At 42.4% G+C, this 20,234-nt stretch overlaps 1 protein-coding gene across 5 annotated transcripts in view; it reads left to right on the forward strand.

The window, feature by feature from the left end:
* LOC129721143 (neurogenic protein mastermind) overlaps positions 1–14,748 on the forward strand; it is a 31,646-nt gene extending 16,898 nt beyond the window's left edge. For 2 of the 5 annotated variants that reach the window (XM_055673337.1, XM_055673338.1), the window contains 6 exons: positions 4,314–4,598; positions 4,663–5,022; positions 5,089–11,043; positions 11,901–12,008; positions 12,084–12,513; positions 12,643–14,748. In XM_055673337.1, coding sequence (XP_055529312.1) covers positions 4,509–4,598; positions 4,663–5,022; positions 5,089–11,043; positions 11,901–12,008; positions 12,084–12,513; positions 12,643–12,761 — 7,062 coding nt within the window. In that variant the 5' untranslated portion in view covers positions 4,314–4,508 and the 3' untranslated portion in view covers positions 12,762–14,748. The remainder of the gene's footprint in view (positions 1–4,313; positions 4,599–4,662; positions 5,023–5,088; positions 11,044–11,900; positions 12,009–12,083; positions 12,514–12,642) is intronic. The other 3 variants (XM_055673339.1, XM_055673341.1, XM_055673342.1) reach the window with 3 other exon arrangements.
* The last annotated feature ends 5,486 nt before the right edge of the window (positions 14,749–20,234 follow it).

Consider the following 20,234-nt stretch of genomic DNA (forward strand, 5'->3'; position numbering starts at 1 on the left):
GAGCTATAGCCCCTCTAGGATTTCTGTAGACTTTTCTATAGTTGATCATATCATTACCAATTTTACTTCTCAAAATTGTACAGTTGGCACTCGGGGACTGGGAATTCTTTCATCGACCACACCAAAATTTTTGTGAATCTACTTCAACAAGGCATCAATTCAATGAAAAAAATGTCGTCATTGGATAAGCATTTAGTCTTTTTTGCTTTACCTCTCTATCTCTTCCTCTGCCTCCATTAACGCGCGTTCTGATTTCATCAACAAACAGCTATCGAAATCCAAAAGCGGACATTTTTCCGAATCGTTTGAAACTTTGTTCTCCCGATTGCAAATAAAGGTATCGCCGATTCCGGTGAGTGATTTCAATTATGAACTTCGGTCCATATCACCACAAATCAAATATTTTTCAGAAATGAAAAAGAATGAGAACAGCAGAGCAGATATTCGGTAATTTTTTGTCGGCTTCCTCCAGTTACTGCTGCCGTGCCGAAATCGGATTCCACGAGAAATACAAAACATAAAAAAAACTTGCTATACCGTTTTTGCATAAAAAATTAGAACTGCATAAAGTTGCAACAAGACTCAGTGCCAGCGTATAAGAGGCCATCCACATATCACGTGGGGGGTATGTGTAATGTCTACGGTCCATACAAAATTTTTAGAATTTATGAGCAGTCGTCCACGGGGGGGGGGGGGGGGGGGGCTCAAAAACGTTTGAAATCTGTCCACGTGGAATGCGGATGGCCCCTAAGGCATTGCACAGTGGGGAATCGCGGGCCATCGACCCAAAATTGAAAGTGGCAATATCCTTTCAGTTATATTTCTTCTGTAGTTGTATACTATTGAAGGGTCACAATCCAAATTTTTAGAGCATTACTGCAAAATTGTTCCTATAATTTTTCAAAGAGTACAGAGTCAGCGTTTTTAAGTATTTTTCTTGAATAAAAAATGCAATGTTACGAAATTTGCGTAAGCCCCAAGGGAATCTGAGGATAAGTTATCTGTAAAATAGTAGAGAACAAATCCCCTTCATTTAGGTGGAGTTAAATTACGTATTTTTTGCAAAGAACAGGGTTAAAAGTTTAGACGGCAGGGTTTGGCACTATTGGCACTAGTTTTTAAAGATAGCTTGGAAAAAATGCTTTTAAATGTATCTTGTTCGATCTTGCGCAGAGCGGCGCAGTGTATTTTTTCGAAAAGAAACAACGAGTGTTTAGTAGGATTTTGGAATTGTAAATTTATCAAATGGCTCGCATATATCAAGATGGCTTAGCAAAATAATGTTTTTTAATTCTTTTATCATCAAAATGTGTTTTTTTTTTCAAAAAACTGAGTCAAGCCATCTTCAAACAGGTTTTTTCTTCAAATGAATCTGACAATGATGATATATACATCAATCGGAAGCTTTCAATTTGTGGTTCACGAAAATATAATTTTTGTAGGTATGTTTCATGTAAATTTAGAGTGATTGGTAAATGACTTTTTTTCATTTTCTCGATAACTAATGTTTCTGCTTTTTTTCTGGCATATGGAATACTACGTGCTTGTTAGCACGATACAGTTTATTTTCTAATATTTCGGAACCAATGTAAAATTTTTTCCTCATGTAATATATAAAAAGCATCCTCTGGCCATAAAAATGTGCATTTCCATGCAGTGATGGCATGAACTCGTGCAAAGTTGAACTGAGTAACACTTTTCCAGATTTGAATCCAACTTGAATCTGCTTCCTCTCGATAGTTTGAGTTTTTTTGCACCGCACACTCTGATCGATTGAGTTTAAATGCGTGCAAAGCATGCAGTGCACGATGTATCCAACGATGCAGGCGATGATGTGACGCGATGAGTTTTGTTTTTAGATCCATTTCATGCTTTCAAAGGACAATGCAACAAACTGTTGCAGCAGACGCGGCGCGAATTTCATCGCAATTCGATTGTTATGCAATTGTTGTTATGCAGGATTCAAACTCAAATCTAACTCAAGTGTAATACACTGTTAGTAGGGTTTATGTGCAAACCGAAAATAAATGTGCAAGCAAGTTTTAAAACTCACTTGGATACGAGTGCAAAGTCACACTGCCTACTCTGTTTCCATGCAAAAATATTATGATCGGGATCAGCATTCCAAGATCATAAAGCAACCAGTGTTTTGCCTTGTTTTATGAGCACCTCTGAATGGCCCGCATTCTCTCCCGATTTGAATCCATTGGACTTCAACATTTGAGGGTACATGCTGGGAAAGCTGGTCGAAGTAAAAAATATTCATCTGTTTTAATTTTATTGCGTAAATAAAGTGTATTACTTTCACGGTGACACCCTGTATTTTAGAAAAAAAAACTCAAGAGCAACGTTATTTCCACCTACAAATCAGAAAAAAAAAATAAAAATATCACGTTAAATCAGTGAATTATATTTGCTGATAGAGAGACGTTAAATCAGTGAATTTTATTTGCTGAGTGTTTTGAGAGATGACGCATTAACTATTTCCGATTTTCTTACCTTTTGTAATTCGAAGTCGATTCTGACTATTCTTATTGAACGATTAAATAATGAAAAACTAGTATAAAAATAACCGCCTAAAACGCGTAAAAAGCAACTTTAGTGAACTTGTGCTTAGTTTTAAATCGAATAAATAGCAGTTATCTTATGAGGAAAGTAAAATTACACAACGGTGTTTGAGAAGGAGAAAGAGAGAAAGTCAGATGAGTTTGACAAACTGAGACGAATGACTTTCTGTACTCAGCCGTCTATGTTTGGCGATCGTGTTGAGTGATTGTCATATTTTCCCATACAAAGGCAAAATTTTCTACTTGGATTTTATCAGGGAAAATATTCCATTATGCTATTTATGTTTGACCGTCGTTTTTGGCGAATGTTATATTTTGTTAAGGGAAACTTTTCGGATTTTATTAGTAATTAAAATTATTAGTAATAGTATTCTTCCTCATTATGCAGTAAAAGAAAGTATATAGTATAGTATGAACGACTTTATTGGAGCATATTGTTCCAATACACACGTCCAATCTGTCCCTAATCGAATCCAATCGCAAGGAAAACTGGGTACTCCTCTCATACCGCGTTTTCAGTGGAAGGTTGTTGCTTAACTATAGCATACCGAATACCACTGGTAACGCGCACACCAGCGAATAAGACCTTGGATTGTGCACAAAACGCGATGTAGGAAAAAATGATGGCGTTATCAAAGCGTCTCACGTATGTGCTTACCTTGGTGCTTTGAGCTATGCATTTTTATGCACAACAAAACTCTTTCTCGCATGTATCACTTTCCGTCTCATTTCGCCACTCGCTAAAAGATTTTTGTTTATAATCAATCAATATGGAAGATGCTGATGTGAAACTGGAAATTAAATACGATTTCGCATGCATTGCTTCGATTCCGTCGCTATTGACGAACTAAAACACAAGTTTTTATGCTGACTGCGAAGTTGAACCTCATCCACATACGTGCGAATAAGCGGTTGTTTGTGTAAATGATTTCTTTCTTTGTCGACGCTGTGTAGACGTGAATTTAGTGTTGTTTATAGTTATGTGCGTTGGGGTAGGTTTTTATAATTCTTTATGCAATACGAATTGTGCATCCTTTGAGTTTGAGGAGTCAAATTGGACACGACATTACGTACGATGGTTTATTGTTTTGAAGAGGCACAGTTGAACGCAAAGATAGCAAAAAATATTCGAAGGAGAGACCATACCATCTAGTCTAATCACACTGTGTAATGGTGAGTTGTAATCGGAATAAATTGGCCTCCGCGTCGTCTATACCCCAGCCAATGCGTGTAGGAGAAAGTGAAATGGAAAGCTTTTTGAGGAAAAATAAGCGTCTGCTGAATGTCTTGCATGTCTCAAGGTGATTCATCGGTTCAAATATAAAGGTCGGAGATATTCACAGACCACATTTGCGGGAGACTGGATTTTTTTTTCTATTTAGAGTAATAGCAAGCGGCTGAAATGCAGTTGAACTGGGAGTTGTAATAAACGTTTGAGAGTTTGTTAAAAGCTTGATTAATATTGGACACGTTTATCATTTTCGGGGTTGGTTCAGCTCATTTCAACTCTTTTGAATTATGACTAAAAACGAATCATGAAAAAACTAGCGCGCGGCAAGCTATTGTTGCTGTCGGATCTTAAGCCTAACAAATTCTTTTTTTATATTTGGACTGTTTTGCATGAAGAATAACAGTCGGAAGAGAAATTGTTCCGGAATCTTATATGCTTGTAATTGGTTATGAATGATGAATTCTAAAGTCTCGCTAAAACCAAGAGCTTATTTGTTTTTTCTTCTTTATTTACAGAGCCAGCTACAGGCATCAAGCTAATCACTCCACTCTACGTAAGATAAAAAATACTTGCTGCGTTCATTCCTAAAATTAGCTCAAATTCGTTGGGCCTACACACGCACGAAGCAACTCCTAGCGCAATCAACTTTTACTGGTTGAGGCGCGCAAGAGGCTTCAACACTTTTTCGCTGATGAAGATTCTCTGGCAGCATGAATGCATTGGGGGGAACTAGGGGGGAGCGCAATGCAAAGCCCAAATTCGCAGCGTTAGATATCAACAAACTATATAGCACAAGTCGGGTAAGATCTCATCAGGTATTATGTAAAGTAATCCGCATCTAATGTCGATCATCATTGTTCTTAGGGAGAATCTCTTGAACCATCAACTCAAAAAAGTGCAGCTCCTCGCAAACATGGAATGCAAAGTTTGGGAAAGGTTCCCTCGGCTCGTCGACCACCAGCAAACCTTCCGTCTCTGAAAGCTGAAATTTCCACACCGTCGGATCAACAAGGTACCTGGGCTAACGAGACCGAAAATATCCAAAACAACAATTCTAGTATTACCACAACATCCACAGTAGCAGCAGCATCATCTCTATCAACAACCACTAGTAGCAGCAATTTAAATAACAACGCAACGGCTAGTGTCGGAGCTTCACATAATTCTTCACACGCGAACAATCAGCAGATTCACCCCTCGAGCGCTTCTTCACAATGGAGCTCGGTAAATGGCAGTGTACAACGTCGTGGGCCTATATAACTAAACGATATGTTTCTTTCTCTGTTTTAGAACGAGTTCCCCTCCCTGGATGGCACTGGTCAGTATGGTCCGAGCAGCAAGCAGCAGCAACAGCACCACCACTACGATGGAGGCAACGACGGTCGGTTGACGACTCCCTATATGGATGGTCCACAGGTCAGTTTGAGGCCACAGACGGATGCAGCCAGTTGGATGCAGCAGCAACAGCAAGGCAGTGGAGGCGGAAACAACGGAGGCGGTATGAACGGGCCAAGCAGCAGCCAACAGGTCCTGGGCCACCAGCAACAACAACAGCAGCCCCCGGCCCCACTCCCGCCGCAGTTTCGAGCGCTAATGCCACCGTTCATGTATCGTGGCAGCGGAGGCGCAGGTGGAAACTCAGTGACCCCTCCACCTGGTCTAAACGAGGATGTGGGACGTGGTGGCAGAGATGCTGGCGGCGATGGTGGTGGAAACAGAGATGGGGGCGGAGGAGGTGGCGGTGGTGGCCGGAACAACAACAGCCCATACAACAGTATGTTGCCAAGCTTTGTTCTTCCATCGACAAATCATCATCAATCCCATGGCTCCAGTTATTCGCCCACACAATCGGGTGGTAGATATCGGGACTCATATTCTGGAGGACGTCGTAATCAAACGCAACCACCGCGACTTGCCAATCGTCAGCAGCAACAGCAGCAGCAACAGCAACAACAACAACAGCAGCAGCAGCATCAACAACACGACGATTCTCGTCCGCAACAGGTTTCTTCTTACATGGATCCGGACATTGTTGTTCAAAGGCCGATCATTCGTGATGAAGAGCTGCAGCGTATTGAGGCAATTTCCAAGGATGAGGGATGGGCAAAAGACGATGAAATCGATTATAATCAAAAGTTACAGTTTTCGGATGATGAATCAGAACCAAGTCCACCGAAAGAAACGCCACCGATAGCGCCAGTTAAACTTGAAAAGAGTCACGTATCGCAACAACAGCCGCCACAGCAACAATCGCACCAACAGCAGCAACCACAACAGCAACCGCAGCAGTCGCAACAGCAACAGCCTCAGCAACCTCCGCAGCACGAAGATGATAAGCGAATGGCCTGGAGCCGTGAAGTGGAAAGAGAACAGGAGAGGTTAGACCAAGAACGAGCGGATCATGAACGATACGAAAAAGAACGAGATCAGCCATCTACACGCCCTCTGCCGCAGCAGAATGGCCATGTGGGAGGAGGACGTGGAGGACTTGATGCAGAGGCAAAAGAAAGGCTTAAACAACGACGTGAAGAAGATCAGCGGCGTGAAATGGAACGCAAACAAGCTGCTGCAAGGAAGCTACAAGAGCTGGAACAGAAATTAAATCGGAAGAAGACTGAGGAAACGACGAGTACTTTGCTATCGGCAAAAGAAGAAGAAGATCGCGAACCGTCTATCGGTGGTTACAATGAACCAACTGAAAGTAAAGATCGCACTAGTTCAGGCAGTCGCGTAGATCGAGATAAAGCTGATCCGAAGGAAACCAGAGATCGTGAATGGGATCGTTACGAGTACGGTAGACATGAACGGTACGACCGTGAAAGAACCGATCAGAATCGTGAACGGGTTGTGGAACGGACGGGAGAATGGGGTGATATGCCGGCATTTTCCAAAACTTTCCAATCAAATCTACCGCCTCGATTCCAAAAGCGCAAATTGGAGCGAAATCCTTCAGGCAATAGTTTGCAGGGAAGTACAGGATTTATTGCTAGAGATCAGCCTAACAGCAGAAGCACTGCCAACCAAGGGTCAACGGGATCTTCTCAAACCCAGCAACAGCAGAGTGACGGTAAAAGTGTTCCGTTCGCACAGCAGTATGATCCTCGATTCATTCATAGTCAACAAAGTTATGGCAAAAATCAGGCTGCTGGATCGCAAAGGCGAGGAGGTCCAATAGATGATGGTCCGCGACGGGACATGAGACATGATCGTTCCGATGATCGTGACCGCGATAGAGATCGAGATCGCGAACGAGAAATGGTCCCAAGAGAAATCATGAAGCGTCGCATCGACTCGGAAGAAGATGATCGATTCAGTAGCAGTGGAAGAGAATCATCGAGCAAATTAAGTGGAGGTAGAACGACCCCGCAGTTGGTACGGAGTGTTTCGGATACGTCTCAGCGAAAGACCAGCGTTTCAAGTGATGATAATCGCCATTCAGAACAACATCATGCTACCGTGAAGGAATCTATTGGATCGTGGGAAAGCGAAGCAGAGAAGGAAGATCGAAGACAGGCGGAAGCGGCAGCTGCTTTAGCCAAAGAGAATCAGTTGCAACAATTTCACCAACAACAACAACCGTTAGAGAATCGTCGCACTTCCGAATCATCAGTGATGTCCGAGGGTGAGCCTAAGCAAATTCTTCAGCGTATCAAAGAATCTTCACCTGTTCTGTGCGAGAAGCCAAATAAAGATAGAAGCGAAGACGCAAAAACAAATGATCAAAAGTCATTATCTAAGGCTTGGGAAGATTCTGTCGAAGTTGCTGATGATGGTATAATCACAAAAGCTCACGAGTCTAACTCGCCTTCAATAGAAGACAAAAAAGATGCTTCAGGTTCTGAAGGAACAAAAAACGAAAGCGCCGGAGGGCGTGGATTGGAGTTGGATAATGGTAAAATGAATATTTCACAGGGAAGTGCCACTAGTGGAAAGGATTCAGACGATAGTAAATATGGAGCAAAGAAAACTCTGCATTCGCGAGGCGCAGGAAGACACGATTCTCGAGGTGGTGGTCATTCCAGAGCTGGTTACGGTGGTGGTAGTGGAGGATATCATCGTGGTGGAAGTAGCTGGGGACGCAGAGGCGGTGGTGGAGGGTCTAGAATGGGTGGACATGGACGAAATTATAATCAAGATTACTGGAGTGAGTCCGATTACTCGGAGGATGGGGAGGACGAGTATAGAAAAGAGGGTAAATATGATCGCAAAGAAGGAGGTAGCCACTACAGACACGGAGGTTCGTTAGGTGGTCAAGGTCATAATGCAAAGGAAGGGTTCGCACCTCGTGGTGAACCGTCTCGTCGAGGAAGGGGAGGAATGGGTTCCTCCATGGGAGGCCCAGGTTTCCGCAAGACAACAGTGGGTAAGAAAATTGACGGTTATGGTCCACCTAGCTCAAAAAGCCCCTTCGGAAGTAACGAGGAAAAAGGAGATGCCAAGCATCAAGTATCGGCCAAGGATACTAAATCCTCTGAGCAAGTGATCGCTGATGATCGGGTAAAACAGAAACAGGCCGCACTGAGTGCTGGATTAACAAACAAACCAGCAGGAGGGCAAAAGCCAACTGGTTCGCTTCCACAGCGAAGTCCATCCGGTAATATGAAACCACCTGGTAAACCAGCTGAAGAAACACTCTCAGATCAGGATAAACTTAAGGTTACGGACAAAAAACTTAGAAACGACAGTAAATGCGAATCTCACGATGAAAAAATCAAAGAGAAGTCTAAGACCGAAAACGAAATTCACGACATGGATGATGCAGGAAAAGATAGCCTGAAAGGCGGACCTCATCGTACCAAACAGACGCAACAAAGTCATGTCTCGAAAGGTCCTCAGCAAAATTCAACCCTGCCGACGGGAAAAGTGGCTGCACCGGTAAAACCTGTTGCTACGACTGTTAGTGGTCAAGTAACATCTACAATGCAAAAGTCTGCTACGGCCGTAGTTGTGGGAGTCCAGCCCAAACCGAATCAAGATCTTCGCAATCAAACAAACAACGTTCGTTCACCCAATCTTCTACCGCGATTGGTTAAACAAAAAGAACGTCAGCGAGACACCAACTTCCAGGATGGATCACATAGTGGAGGAGAAGCAAACGATCAAGAATCCGCTGTGGGTACAGTAACTTTACAGCAGCCTCAACAGTTGTCAGATAAAATAGGTACAATGAGCATAACCACTTCCAAGACTGATACTAGTAAGCCTTTATTGGATGGTGCAACTCCTCCCGTGAATACGATTATCTTTGAAAACACAAACTACAAATCTTCGACAGCCGCAGCAACATCAGTTACTGTAGTCCAGCAACATCATCACGCGCAGCATCAACAAGCTCATCAAGTCCCTCAACCATCCCCACAACAGACACCAGTAAGTGCTCAAATGAAGCGGCAACTTTCTGGAGGGCCTACGGGACCATTAGGAGCAATGCAGCAACAGCAGCAAGCAATTGTTCAAATGAGCAAACCCGAACATCAGGCTCGACATCCTTCACAAGAAGAAGTGTTCAAAGGATCCGCTGGTATGCAAAATGCTACAGGAGCAATGCAAGAGATGTTGGTGGAACAACCACAAAGACCCCAATCAGCGAACGGTCCACCCTCACAGTCGCCGGCTGTTCAACAACAACAGCAACAACACGCGCAAGGGTCTTTGATGCAACAGACGATGCAGCAAGGACAGCCAAGCTCTCAGGCCGATGCAATCACAAGTGCTCTCCAAGGAATGTCCTTCCAGAAGCCATCTGATGCAGACTACGAAAAGGAAATTAAACCGTTTTCCTTTGAAGCCGACATTTCGCAGCTAATAGAAACCAAGCAGAAAACTCCAGGTCTTTGTCTGTCCAAGGCACAGAACATGATTTCTCCTTCGACCGCCGAACTAAACATGAAGATTGCTAGTGTAAAGAAAGTATGGGAAATGCCATCTGTTGCGGAACACACCGCTGAAGATCCCACAAGCGCAGCAGCAGCGGCAGTTCATCTGGCGGCCAATTTTGCTGCCGTTTCTTCCCAACATCAGCAGCAGCTACATCAGTTCCAACAGTCACACGGAAATTTAACTCACAGTCTGCCGGCGCATACGTTGGCCGCGGCTACTGGTCAATCATATACCGGATCTTTTGGCCAGGAGCAGCCTTCAATTGAGCAGCACTTTGGTAAACCAGGTGGCGGTGAGGGAGTTGTAATTGGTGGAACCGGAGCTGGTGGTGATGTCGATACGGGATACAACACTCAACAACATGCTGCGGTCGGACAAGGAGGAAGCATCCAACATCAAACAGCGAATTTAAGTATGAAGCATGCAGCGGATGTGTTGGCTAACAATGCCCAAGTGTGCAAAGTTAAACCCACACAGCAAAATATGCACCAATCTACGGGACTGGGTCTTTCACCGCCTCCGATGCAGCAGGGTACAATTCCATCTGCACCGCAAACATATTATCAACCGTCTCAATACGGCATGTCTGCCATTCCTTCGCCACCTGCCGTGATTTACAATTCATCTGCCATGCCTTCTCAAACTGGCCTTTATAATGCATTCCAAATCGAGGCAGCAGGTCGTACACAGTTCTCCCAATATCCTGGCCACTATGGCACAACCGGTACAGCTCCATATAATGCTTATATGACTACACCACCAAATCTGCAAACCGCTCCAACACCCGATATGTATCAAAGTCTCACTTCCCAATTTCGAATGGGCGGTGCCGTCCAATCACCGTATAATCCATCGCCCTCGCAACAACTAAACAACCCGAGTACAATGCTAATTTCGTCCAGCACAAATTCCCTAATGTCGTCATCGGTGAAACCTTCGTCCCAACAAATCGGTGCAATAGGCTCAAAGAGCGGTTCTGTCGGACAACCATATGGGCAACAGTACATGAGCATGTTCCCGCCGGCTCCGCCCATGCAGAATAACAGTTTCTACTCTAACTCCGCTGGCGGGCAGAGTGCATTTTTTGGCGGTGCTGGGGCTACTCAGAACTATGGAATTCAGGCTGCAGCAACCAGTATATTTGGTGGTCATGGCGGACAAAATCCATCCAGTGCACCACCGCAACAGCAGCTGCCAAACTATGCAGGTGCATCGCAGTTCCTCAGTTCGCCTCTACTAGCAGCCAATGCTGCCATCGCACAGCAGTACCGTGGAGGACCAACGAACAATCCACAATCGGCAGCAGCAGCGGCGGCTGCGGCATACATGAAAAACAATCAGCCCCAATCGCACATGCAAGACCCCGTGAGTTACCAATTGTTTAAAAACTAAATGTATAACCATCAGTATTCCCATTTGTTATTGTTCAGTTTACGATGATTTTGAATGTTTTGGATTTTAAATACTAGAGTTTGGGGTGATTTTGAACACCGCGTGATGAGCGGCATTCTACTCGTAATATTGAAAGAGCGCTTTGTATTACTCGTAAAAGCAATAAATGTCAGAAATCCCAGTACTGTATTTTTATTGCGGTGTAGGTAGCCTAGGTAAAATCTTGTAACTTGTGTTTCATTCATCGCTCAAAAACAATCCATAATTTGAACAAAAAAAATCTCGATCGAGTTGATGTTTTCAGCACGGCATGCTGTTTTTTATTGGTTTAATGCATGAATGAAAAAACTTTTTGAACCCATTACCAGTTTTCTAATAGAATGCCCCAAATGTGTTTTTATTACATTGTAGCTAGCTGTGTTGTTAGTTGGCTAACTTTCTAACAATGTGTTCGAGTTGGATTAGAATTCCAATCAAGTCGAGATTGTTGTTAAAAACCCTATTGAAGATACCCTAATTATACAATCGTACGATTGCGACTTCGCTCCATATAATTGCAATTCACAGTTGATTTTCGTAAGATCGTAATTAAACCAGGAACGGTTTACAGAAGCAACTATCTGACAAAGATTTAACCAATTTTCCAAGTTCTGTTCAATGTTCTTGCCCACATATTAGTTCTATCCTAAATAGTGACTCAGTGTTACATATAATTAGAATTCTTTACTGCGCTTTGAGTTGTGTGGTAGAAAAGGAATCCTATAGACCACTATTTCAGTTGTTTCTGTAGAGTAAAATCTAAATCCATTTTCCACTATCACCTCTTGCAGAATGGTCGACAGTTGAAAAGTCCATTAAATACTGATGGGTTGAATAATTTGAAACAGATTCCACCACAAGCAAGTCCGCCACATCACAAGGGCTATGCAACGACTACGGTAATTCTTTACCACAATAGCCTCAGCTGATGTCGCAGTAGTATAGATTCTAATGCATTATTTTTCGTTATGCAGTGGGAACTTCAAAATCAGCTCATGCAGCAGCAGCAAAATCAGCAGTCGAATCCGCAACAAGTATCACAACAGCAGGGTAATCCAGGACAACATCCGCAACAACAACAGCAGCAGCAAATGGGGCAACCACAGTCTCAACAACCCAATTCGGGCCGCAACATGATGCAGTCTAACCAGCAAGCGGTTGGAATGGGTGGAGCAGGTGGTGGTGGTCGCCCTCCACCGCAAGGTGTACAGGGCGGGGGTATGCAGCAGCGCTATCCATCACCAATTCAACGTCCAACAAACTACTCCCAACCGCCAGTTCCGGGAATGCACCAACCGCGACCAATGCGGTCGAATCACAATCCGGGCCCACAGCAACAGCAACAGGCTAACATGGGTCAAGCGATGGGTAACCCAAATAAGCATTACTACGGTGGAAATCGGGGTGAGTTCATGATTTAAATCTTTGACGTCAAATAAAATAATATTTAGTTAAATTATAAAAAAAATCTCTAAAATAACAATTATTAAAAAAATTAAACATTTACTCCACCTTATCGTGTCTGGTTGGTAGGTGGTGGTCATGTCAATGCAATGAACGATCCAAACCTTGGAGGAAAGCCCGGCGGTGGAGCTGGAGAGAAACCCATCATGGATGGTGAGGTGAACAAGGATGATTCGAAGAAAAAGTAATCTCTACAAGGTGGATGGTTTTAATGTCATACAGAAAAGTTTTTCTGCAATATGTATCGAGAGCGTAACAAAAAAAGAGAAAATTTGGTCTGAAAAGCATCTCAGAAACATTACCAAAACTTATTCATGAACAGTAAACTAGAAACTATTTATTCGATCGGTTAATGGAGATCATCAGAACAAATCGTTTGGTTAAATTTGAAATGGCTGTCACTGCATAAACGCGGAATCGTTCTGAAAATAGTATGAGCTTGACCGGAAATAAAACTTACACGGTTGAGGTGTGAGCACGCTATTAGAAACCAGTGAAATGTATCGGTTTGACTGAGCTTCACTATAAACGTAAAGAGGAAAAAAATGAACCTTAAACTTACTTAAATTATTCGACACGTGTTGTAATTGTCATCTTTTTAGCCACGAAACTAATCCCTAAATGGACAAATGAAACGAAATGGTTTACTTCTGATTGTCCCGAAAGTATAATAACATTAAATGAATCAGTAAAAATGATTCTTAATCTGGGAGAGGTTAGAAGTAATTATCATTCCTACTACAAGACGTTATACTGCAAGAACATATAATCTTTTGAATAATCGCAACGTTATCGTACATGCGCAATACCTATAAAATATTCTTGAACACAATTTGTATCAAGTCCTCTCACGTGTTAAACCATGGAGGGACATAGTTTAAAGAAGAATGCAAAAACTGGAAAACTGTGGAAAGCTAGTTGCTGATACGGGGAAAAGGGATTCGGTGAGAAAATACAATGAAATAAACTATTGCTATACACTACTACTATTACTACTATGACTACTACTAGTTAAGAATCCGACATAAGAGCGCATTGATTTCCCTTGCGCCTACACGGCACATGAATAAGTTGGAAATTTGTGTCGCTCTTTTGTGTTGAAACTCTTGCATCCGGAGAACAAACAAAATGAAAACAATGCAAGAATCGCAAATCGTTCATTGAAAACTCATATATGGGCAAGCAAATATTAAAAAAAAACAAAACAAGTGTATCTACTCGGAAGACTATTAGCTTAATAAAATTAGGAAAGCAAAACACAAAATGCTGAAACATGGAAAAATACTGTATAATGGAACTACATTACATATACTAAACAAAAACCGCAACAAAACAGAAAAACGTTTCAAACAACTACAATTAGTAATTCATCTTATTATAATTATTATAACAATCTTATAAATAAAGAGAATACGTGAAAACTTTGAACATATAATGGTTATATTATTTGTCGCAAATTTACAATGTCCGAGATAGAGCCGGAAAGTTAAGGTAATAGGAAAAATCGTAAAACAGCTTTTTTCGTTTATTCGATTTAGTGAAATCCTGAGTGAAGGTAAGAGTAACCCGCATTAACTTTACTGAGTCATGATTAAATATTCTACGTATATAAATAACATTATAGTAATTAATGCGAAAAGCGGAACGAAATAACATATAAATTTCAATTCAGAAACAAATAAAATGAAAATAAACACTATGACCTAGAACACTGCAATGTGAGTATATGAGAAAAGAAATTTGAGCAAAGCGCGAATTCGAACTTGCAAAACAGCGAGATGAGTTTTAAGTTTATATTTAAACAAAAAAAGTTTTATTTATTTCTACATTAACGAAACAAATTCATTACAGAGGAAAACAAAGAGATGATAATTAGATGGAAATGTACACCCACGCACGCATATATAACAAATGGTAATAAAAACAAGTTAATTGTATGAACAATTCGCATGAGTAGAGAGTTGACGTAAGACTAGGTTGCAGCGTGAAATATAGTGGTGCAGTAGGAGCAGCAGCAAACAAGGACGAATGTTGATGAAACATTATAAAAGTGAATACATCAAAGTATCTAAAACAATTCAAACACAAAAAAAAGTTTATAAAATTCATAGAAATGAGCCGAAAAAAAGTTAAAAACAAATAAAAATCGATAATACGAAAATCTAGGAAAACTCAGTTAGCGCCTTCTCATTGTTTTCCGAAAACTAAAGCTAACATACATTGAAATTGACCGCAAAAAATGCGTAGAGCATCTTGAAAGTCGATCCTGATATTGGCACTTCTAGGTATTATTAAAATAGATTTTTTTGTAATGCCCTGAGGGAGCTTCTCTAGCAAATCTTCCATCTAACATGTGTTTTCGTCGCTTGTTGGATATCGATATAACCGAACACAGGATAGGCTATAACTAGGCCTACAGCATATAACTATGGGTACGGCATATTAGGCTTCTGAACCTTATTTATTCCCCGATCGTTTGTGTTCTGTAACATGCTCCAATTCCAGGTTCACTGCGGATATATTACAGGCACGCACAGTGAAATAATAGGGGTCTTCACATCGAGCTCGTATACGAATACCCAGCCGTAAACTGTGTATCTTCCATTACTCGTCAATGGAGGTGAGTATTTTTACGGCTGGGTATTTGTTTACGAGCTCGACATGAATACCCATAATATATCACAGTCGCGTATGAAAGAGGTTGCGCATTATGAAGATTTACCTTACCATCTTTTTCGGTTACCAGGCTACAGCAGAAGGTCTTCTTCGATTTGGGTTTAGTGCGGTTCGATTGAAATTATCCAATAACCATTAATATTTCATTTCAAATCTTAATGCTCACAAACCTACTTGTTTTTTTTTAACGGTCTCGTCGTGTGGTAAAGCATGTATTGTCATTTTTAAACAAAATACCTCAGTTAGGCAACCGACACGATCGTAGCGCATCAATTTGGTATATCAACCTTTTGTACTGCGACAATAATATTAGATAAGAAAGCGTATTCAACGACTTAGGCATTAGCGTGGTCGGTTTAATTGCTGGAAAATAGCTTGCCCTTTATTGTTGAGCGTCGGTATTTTACCTATTTTACGGCTACCGTGGGAAAGTGTAATGATTTTCTTTTTAGGCGTATTGTGTTTTGGAATTTCTTGAGTAGGCAATTATGCGAGTATGTAAAAAATTATTTATGTAATCTGTGATAGAGCATATATCCTAAGTTATGAAACGTTTTAAATTCAGTTCAGATATTTTTTCGATCAAAGACAGTTTGAATGAAGTTATGAGCAAAAACGTCCGTTTCAAACGCCTCACGTCGCATCCAAAAGACTTGAGTTGTCTTGACTTGACTTGACATTAGACTGGGACACGGTTATATGGGAAAAAGCGATGGTGTTATTTTTTCGCTCCCATGCACCCATGCACATTTTTGGAAGCCAACTGGACATCTGTATAGAAAAAGTTTTGAAAAAGTGGTTTTACCCATATAAAATCGTATGGAAGCTTTAAAAATCGGGCGCAAATCGGGCGTTTCACCGATCGATCTTAAAAGTTACACAGTTGTTATGAGACCCATAAGGAGCACGAAAAGTGCATGGGAGCTAACATTTATTTTATGTCACACCCTACTTGACATACGCTTCTAGTCGTAAATCTAAAGGGTGTCCACGATGAAATTGCCACACCATGAAATTGCTCTAACTTTTTAACCGTTGGGTAGAATTTAATGAAAATTTGGGTGGATTTAGTTCATAGTGCATTATTTACATCCTACAAGTTTTAAAGTCCTGTGATCAAAACTCGCGGGAATGGAGTCGAAAGAACAGCTCGTGCGTGATAAAATCTCGCGCATTCATCACGAGAACGAGGATCTCTCGCATCGTTCCATCGCTAAAACGTTGGAAATCGCGATTTCCACGGTGTCGCGAATGATTAAGCGGTTCGAGGAACGATTGACCACCAATCGGAAGCCCAGAAATGAAGGAAAAAGTATTCCGTACAACACCAAAAATCACAACGTACTACGATGAGCACCTTAATGGCGATGTAGCAGAGGACGACGACGGAGTGGTAGTAGATCTCGGTGTACGCGAAGATTACGACAGAATCCCAGCCCCTGACCTCCAGGAGGTTAGAGAGGAGATCGGCCGGCTGAAAAACAATAAAGCCGCTGGAGCTGACCAACTCCCCAGCAAGCTGTTAAAACACGGTGGTGAATCACTGGCTAAGGCGCTACACTGGGTTATTGCCAAGATTTGGGAGGTGGAGGTAGTACCGGAGGAGTGGATGGAGGGTACAGTGTGTCCCATCTACAAAAAAGGCCACAAGTTGGATTGCTGCAACTACCGCGCAATCACGTTGCTGAACGCCGCCTACAAGGTACTCTCTCAAATTCTGTGCCGTCGACTATCACCGTTTGAAAGGGAATTCGTGGGGCAATACCAAGCGGGATACGGGCGCCACCACGGACCAAATATTCGCGGTACGGCAGGTCCTACAGAAGTGCCGTGAGTATAACGTGCCCACACATCACTTGTTCATCGATTTTAAATCGGCATACGACACAATCGTTCGAGACCAGCTATGGCAGATTATGCACGATTGCGGCTTTCCGGATAAACTGACACGGTTGGTCAAGTCGACGATGGATCGGGTGATGTGCGTAGTTAGAGTTTCGGGGACACTCTCGAGTCCCTTCGAATCTCGAAGAGGGTTACGGCAAGGTGATGGATTATCGTGCTTGCTATTCAACATCGCTTTGGAAGGTGTGATACGTAGGGCTGGTATCGACACGAGTGGCACGATTTTGAGAAGGTCTGTTCAACTCTTTGGCTTCGCCGATGACATTGATATTGTAGCACGAACCCTTGAAAAGATGACGGAGACGTACACCAGACTGAAGGCTGAAGCCGGACGAATTGGACTGGCCATAAACGCATCGAAGACCAAGTACATGAGAGGAAGAGGTTCCAGAGAAGACAGTGTCAACCTCCCGCCACGAATTCATATTAGTGGTGATGAAATCAAGGTGGTAGACGAGTTCGTGTACCTGGGCTCACTGGTGACTGCTGACAACGACACCAGCAAAGAAATTCGTCGACGCCTTATGGCTGGAAATCGTGCCTACTTTGGACTCCGGAGGACACTCCGCTCGAATAAAATCGTCCGCCGCACGAAGTTAACCATCTACAAAACACTGATCAGACCGGTAGTCCTCTACGGCCACGAAACCTGGACTATGCTCGTGGAGGACCAACGCGCCCTTGGGGTTTTCGAACGAAAGGTGTTGCGTACCATCTGTGGTGGAGTGCAGATGGATCATGGCGGAGGCGGATGAACCATGAGTTGCATCAGCTGCTGGGAGAACCACCATGGTTCTTGATAACAACCCGACTGGAACAAGGCGACGGGGCGCGCAGCGAGCCAGGTGGCTCGATCAAGTGGAAGACGACCTGCGGGGCCTCCGCAGACGACATGGCTGGCGAGCTGCAGCCATGGACCGAGTTGAATGGAGACGACTTCTTCGAACAGTAAGGGACACTTCGGCCTGGAGCTGACCGGTAAGTAAAGGTAAGTAACCTTCTTAAACAACCTAAGGTAGTGAAGACAGTCGAGGAACTGAAGAAAGTATGGGTTTACATGCAAAAAATGGTTGATTCACAGGTTGTGCATAATCTTATGGCCGGGGTTATGGCCAAGGTGCGGGCATTTGCGTATGGACTGTAAATAAAATACGAGTAAAATGGTAAAATGAAGTTTAATAGTTATTTTTCAATCCCCGAAAATTTGATGGCAATCGGATGAAAACTCGAATTTCGCGAATCAATTTTGTGTGTGGCAATTTTATCGTGGACACCCTTTAGTCTAAAATCATACTGAAAGCATAGACCAAGTACTAAAATCGTTAGTTTGAATAGAAACTCATCCCCCAAACACGCTCTCTTTGCATCCTATGCTGGCAACGCGTCCCTACTGTCTTGAATTGTAATATTACTTTGCCACACCTGCCTGTACATCGATCCTCCAACATCATTTTGGGTAAGTTCAGCAACACGGGTCTATAAGGAAAGGCTGAAGCTCAAAAGGCTGAAACACGAAAGGCTGAAATCCGAAAGGCTGAAATCACAAAAGGCTGAAAGCTACATAAGGCTGAAAACACGAAAGGCTGAATCACGGAAAGCTGAAAAATCATAAGGCTGAAATCCACAATGTTCATTTCTAAAAAACACTCGCGGCCTATGGCCGACTCGATTGTCTGAGATGTATGCTGTCCTTAACTAAACTAGGGGATCACCCCTACGAGTCAGTAGACCTAGGAAAACGAACGAACCTATACAGAGGTGATTTCTGCCGGGGAGCTGCCCCCCCCGCAGTGGCCGGCGCTTCCGACGGTGGGTCGCCGGCGCACACTCGCGGCCTTCGGCCGTCTCGCCCTGAATCATCTACGTGTACAAGAGTCAAGTGCGTACAGATTCAAATGTTGCCGAAAATTAATTTTCCATTGCACAAACCAATTAATACTCGAAAATTGGGCTCTATCACCTTCTTAAGATTTGCTATCCATGTGTCCATGTGTGTTTCGTTCATTCAGCCTTTTGTGGTTTCAGCCATTTGTGCATTCAGCCTTTCGTTAATTTTTTTTTAAATATTTTTCAGCCTTTCGAGTTCCAGCCTTTCGGGTTTCAGCCTTTCGTTACTAACCCCAGCAACACGCATAAGTTACATTTCGCTCCCACGGCAAATTCTTCCCATCCACTAATCCCATGGTCAATGGTCATGCTCATATGCAACTATTCGCAATGGAGCGAAATCGCGCCAAATGACCTGAGAATATGGAAAAATTTATTTCACCATTTTTGATTCGAATGATATTTCGTACACGTATTTGGCTTAGCAAACTAAGTATTTTTCACAGATGGAGAATTTTCCCAGACTCGAAAGTATTTTTTTAAAGGGCGTGTACATGTTTGTGTGGGTTTTATTCAAAGCATTGTAGCTCAAGAATCGTTGATTTTCCATACAAACTGTCTGAGAATGAATTGTAGAGAGTTATTGCCTTGTTAAAAATTTGCACCAATTTTTGAAAAAAGAGTTAGTTTTATTAATTTATTTTTGCAGAAAATTGAAGTAATAATGCAACTTTTGATACAATTGAAAACAATTTGAATAAGTCGTTTTAAATCGCAAAGTTTATTAAAATTAATTTTGTAAATGCCATGAAAATATTGTTAACATTGTTCTATTGAAAAACATTGTTCTTTTACTTCTAATTAAATTTGAACCACCTAACTCGTTGTGCGCCTCTACGTCTTTTATCGGCCGGATTCGAAACGAACACCATTTTTGCGGAATTGTTGTCTGGCATTCTTTTCAACATGTCCCGCCCATTGTACCCTTCCAGCTTAAGCGACTTTCTAGATACTGGACTCCCCGTAGAGTTGGGCCAGCTTGTGGTTTATTCTTCGCCTTCATACGCCATCTTAGCATACTCCACCGAAGATGGTCCTAAGCACACGTCGTTCGAAAACGGCCAGTGCTTGCAAGTCCTTCTCGAGCATTGTCTATGTCTCGTGCCCGTAGAGGACTACCGATCTTATGATCGTCTTGTACATGGTGCACTTGGTACGGAGGCGAAGTTTGCCAGGCTTGTGGAGTCCGTAGT

Source organism: Wyeomyia smithii, chromosome 2, assembly GCF_029784165.1.
Source record: "Wyeomyia smithii strain HCP4-BCI-WySm-NY-G18 chromosome 2, ASM2978416v1, whole genome shotgun sequence".
In the NCBI taxonomy this organism is placed as follows: domain Eukaryota; kingdom Metazoa; phylum Arthropoda; class Insecta; order Diptera; family Culicidae; genus Wyeomyia; species Wyeomyia smithii.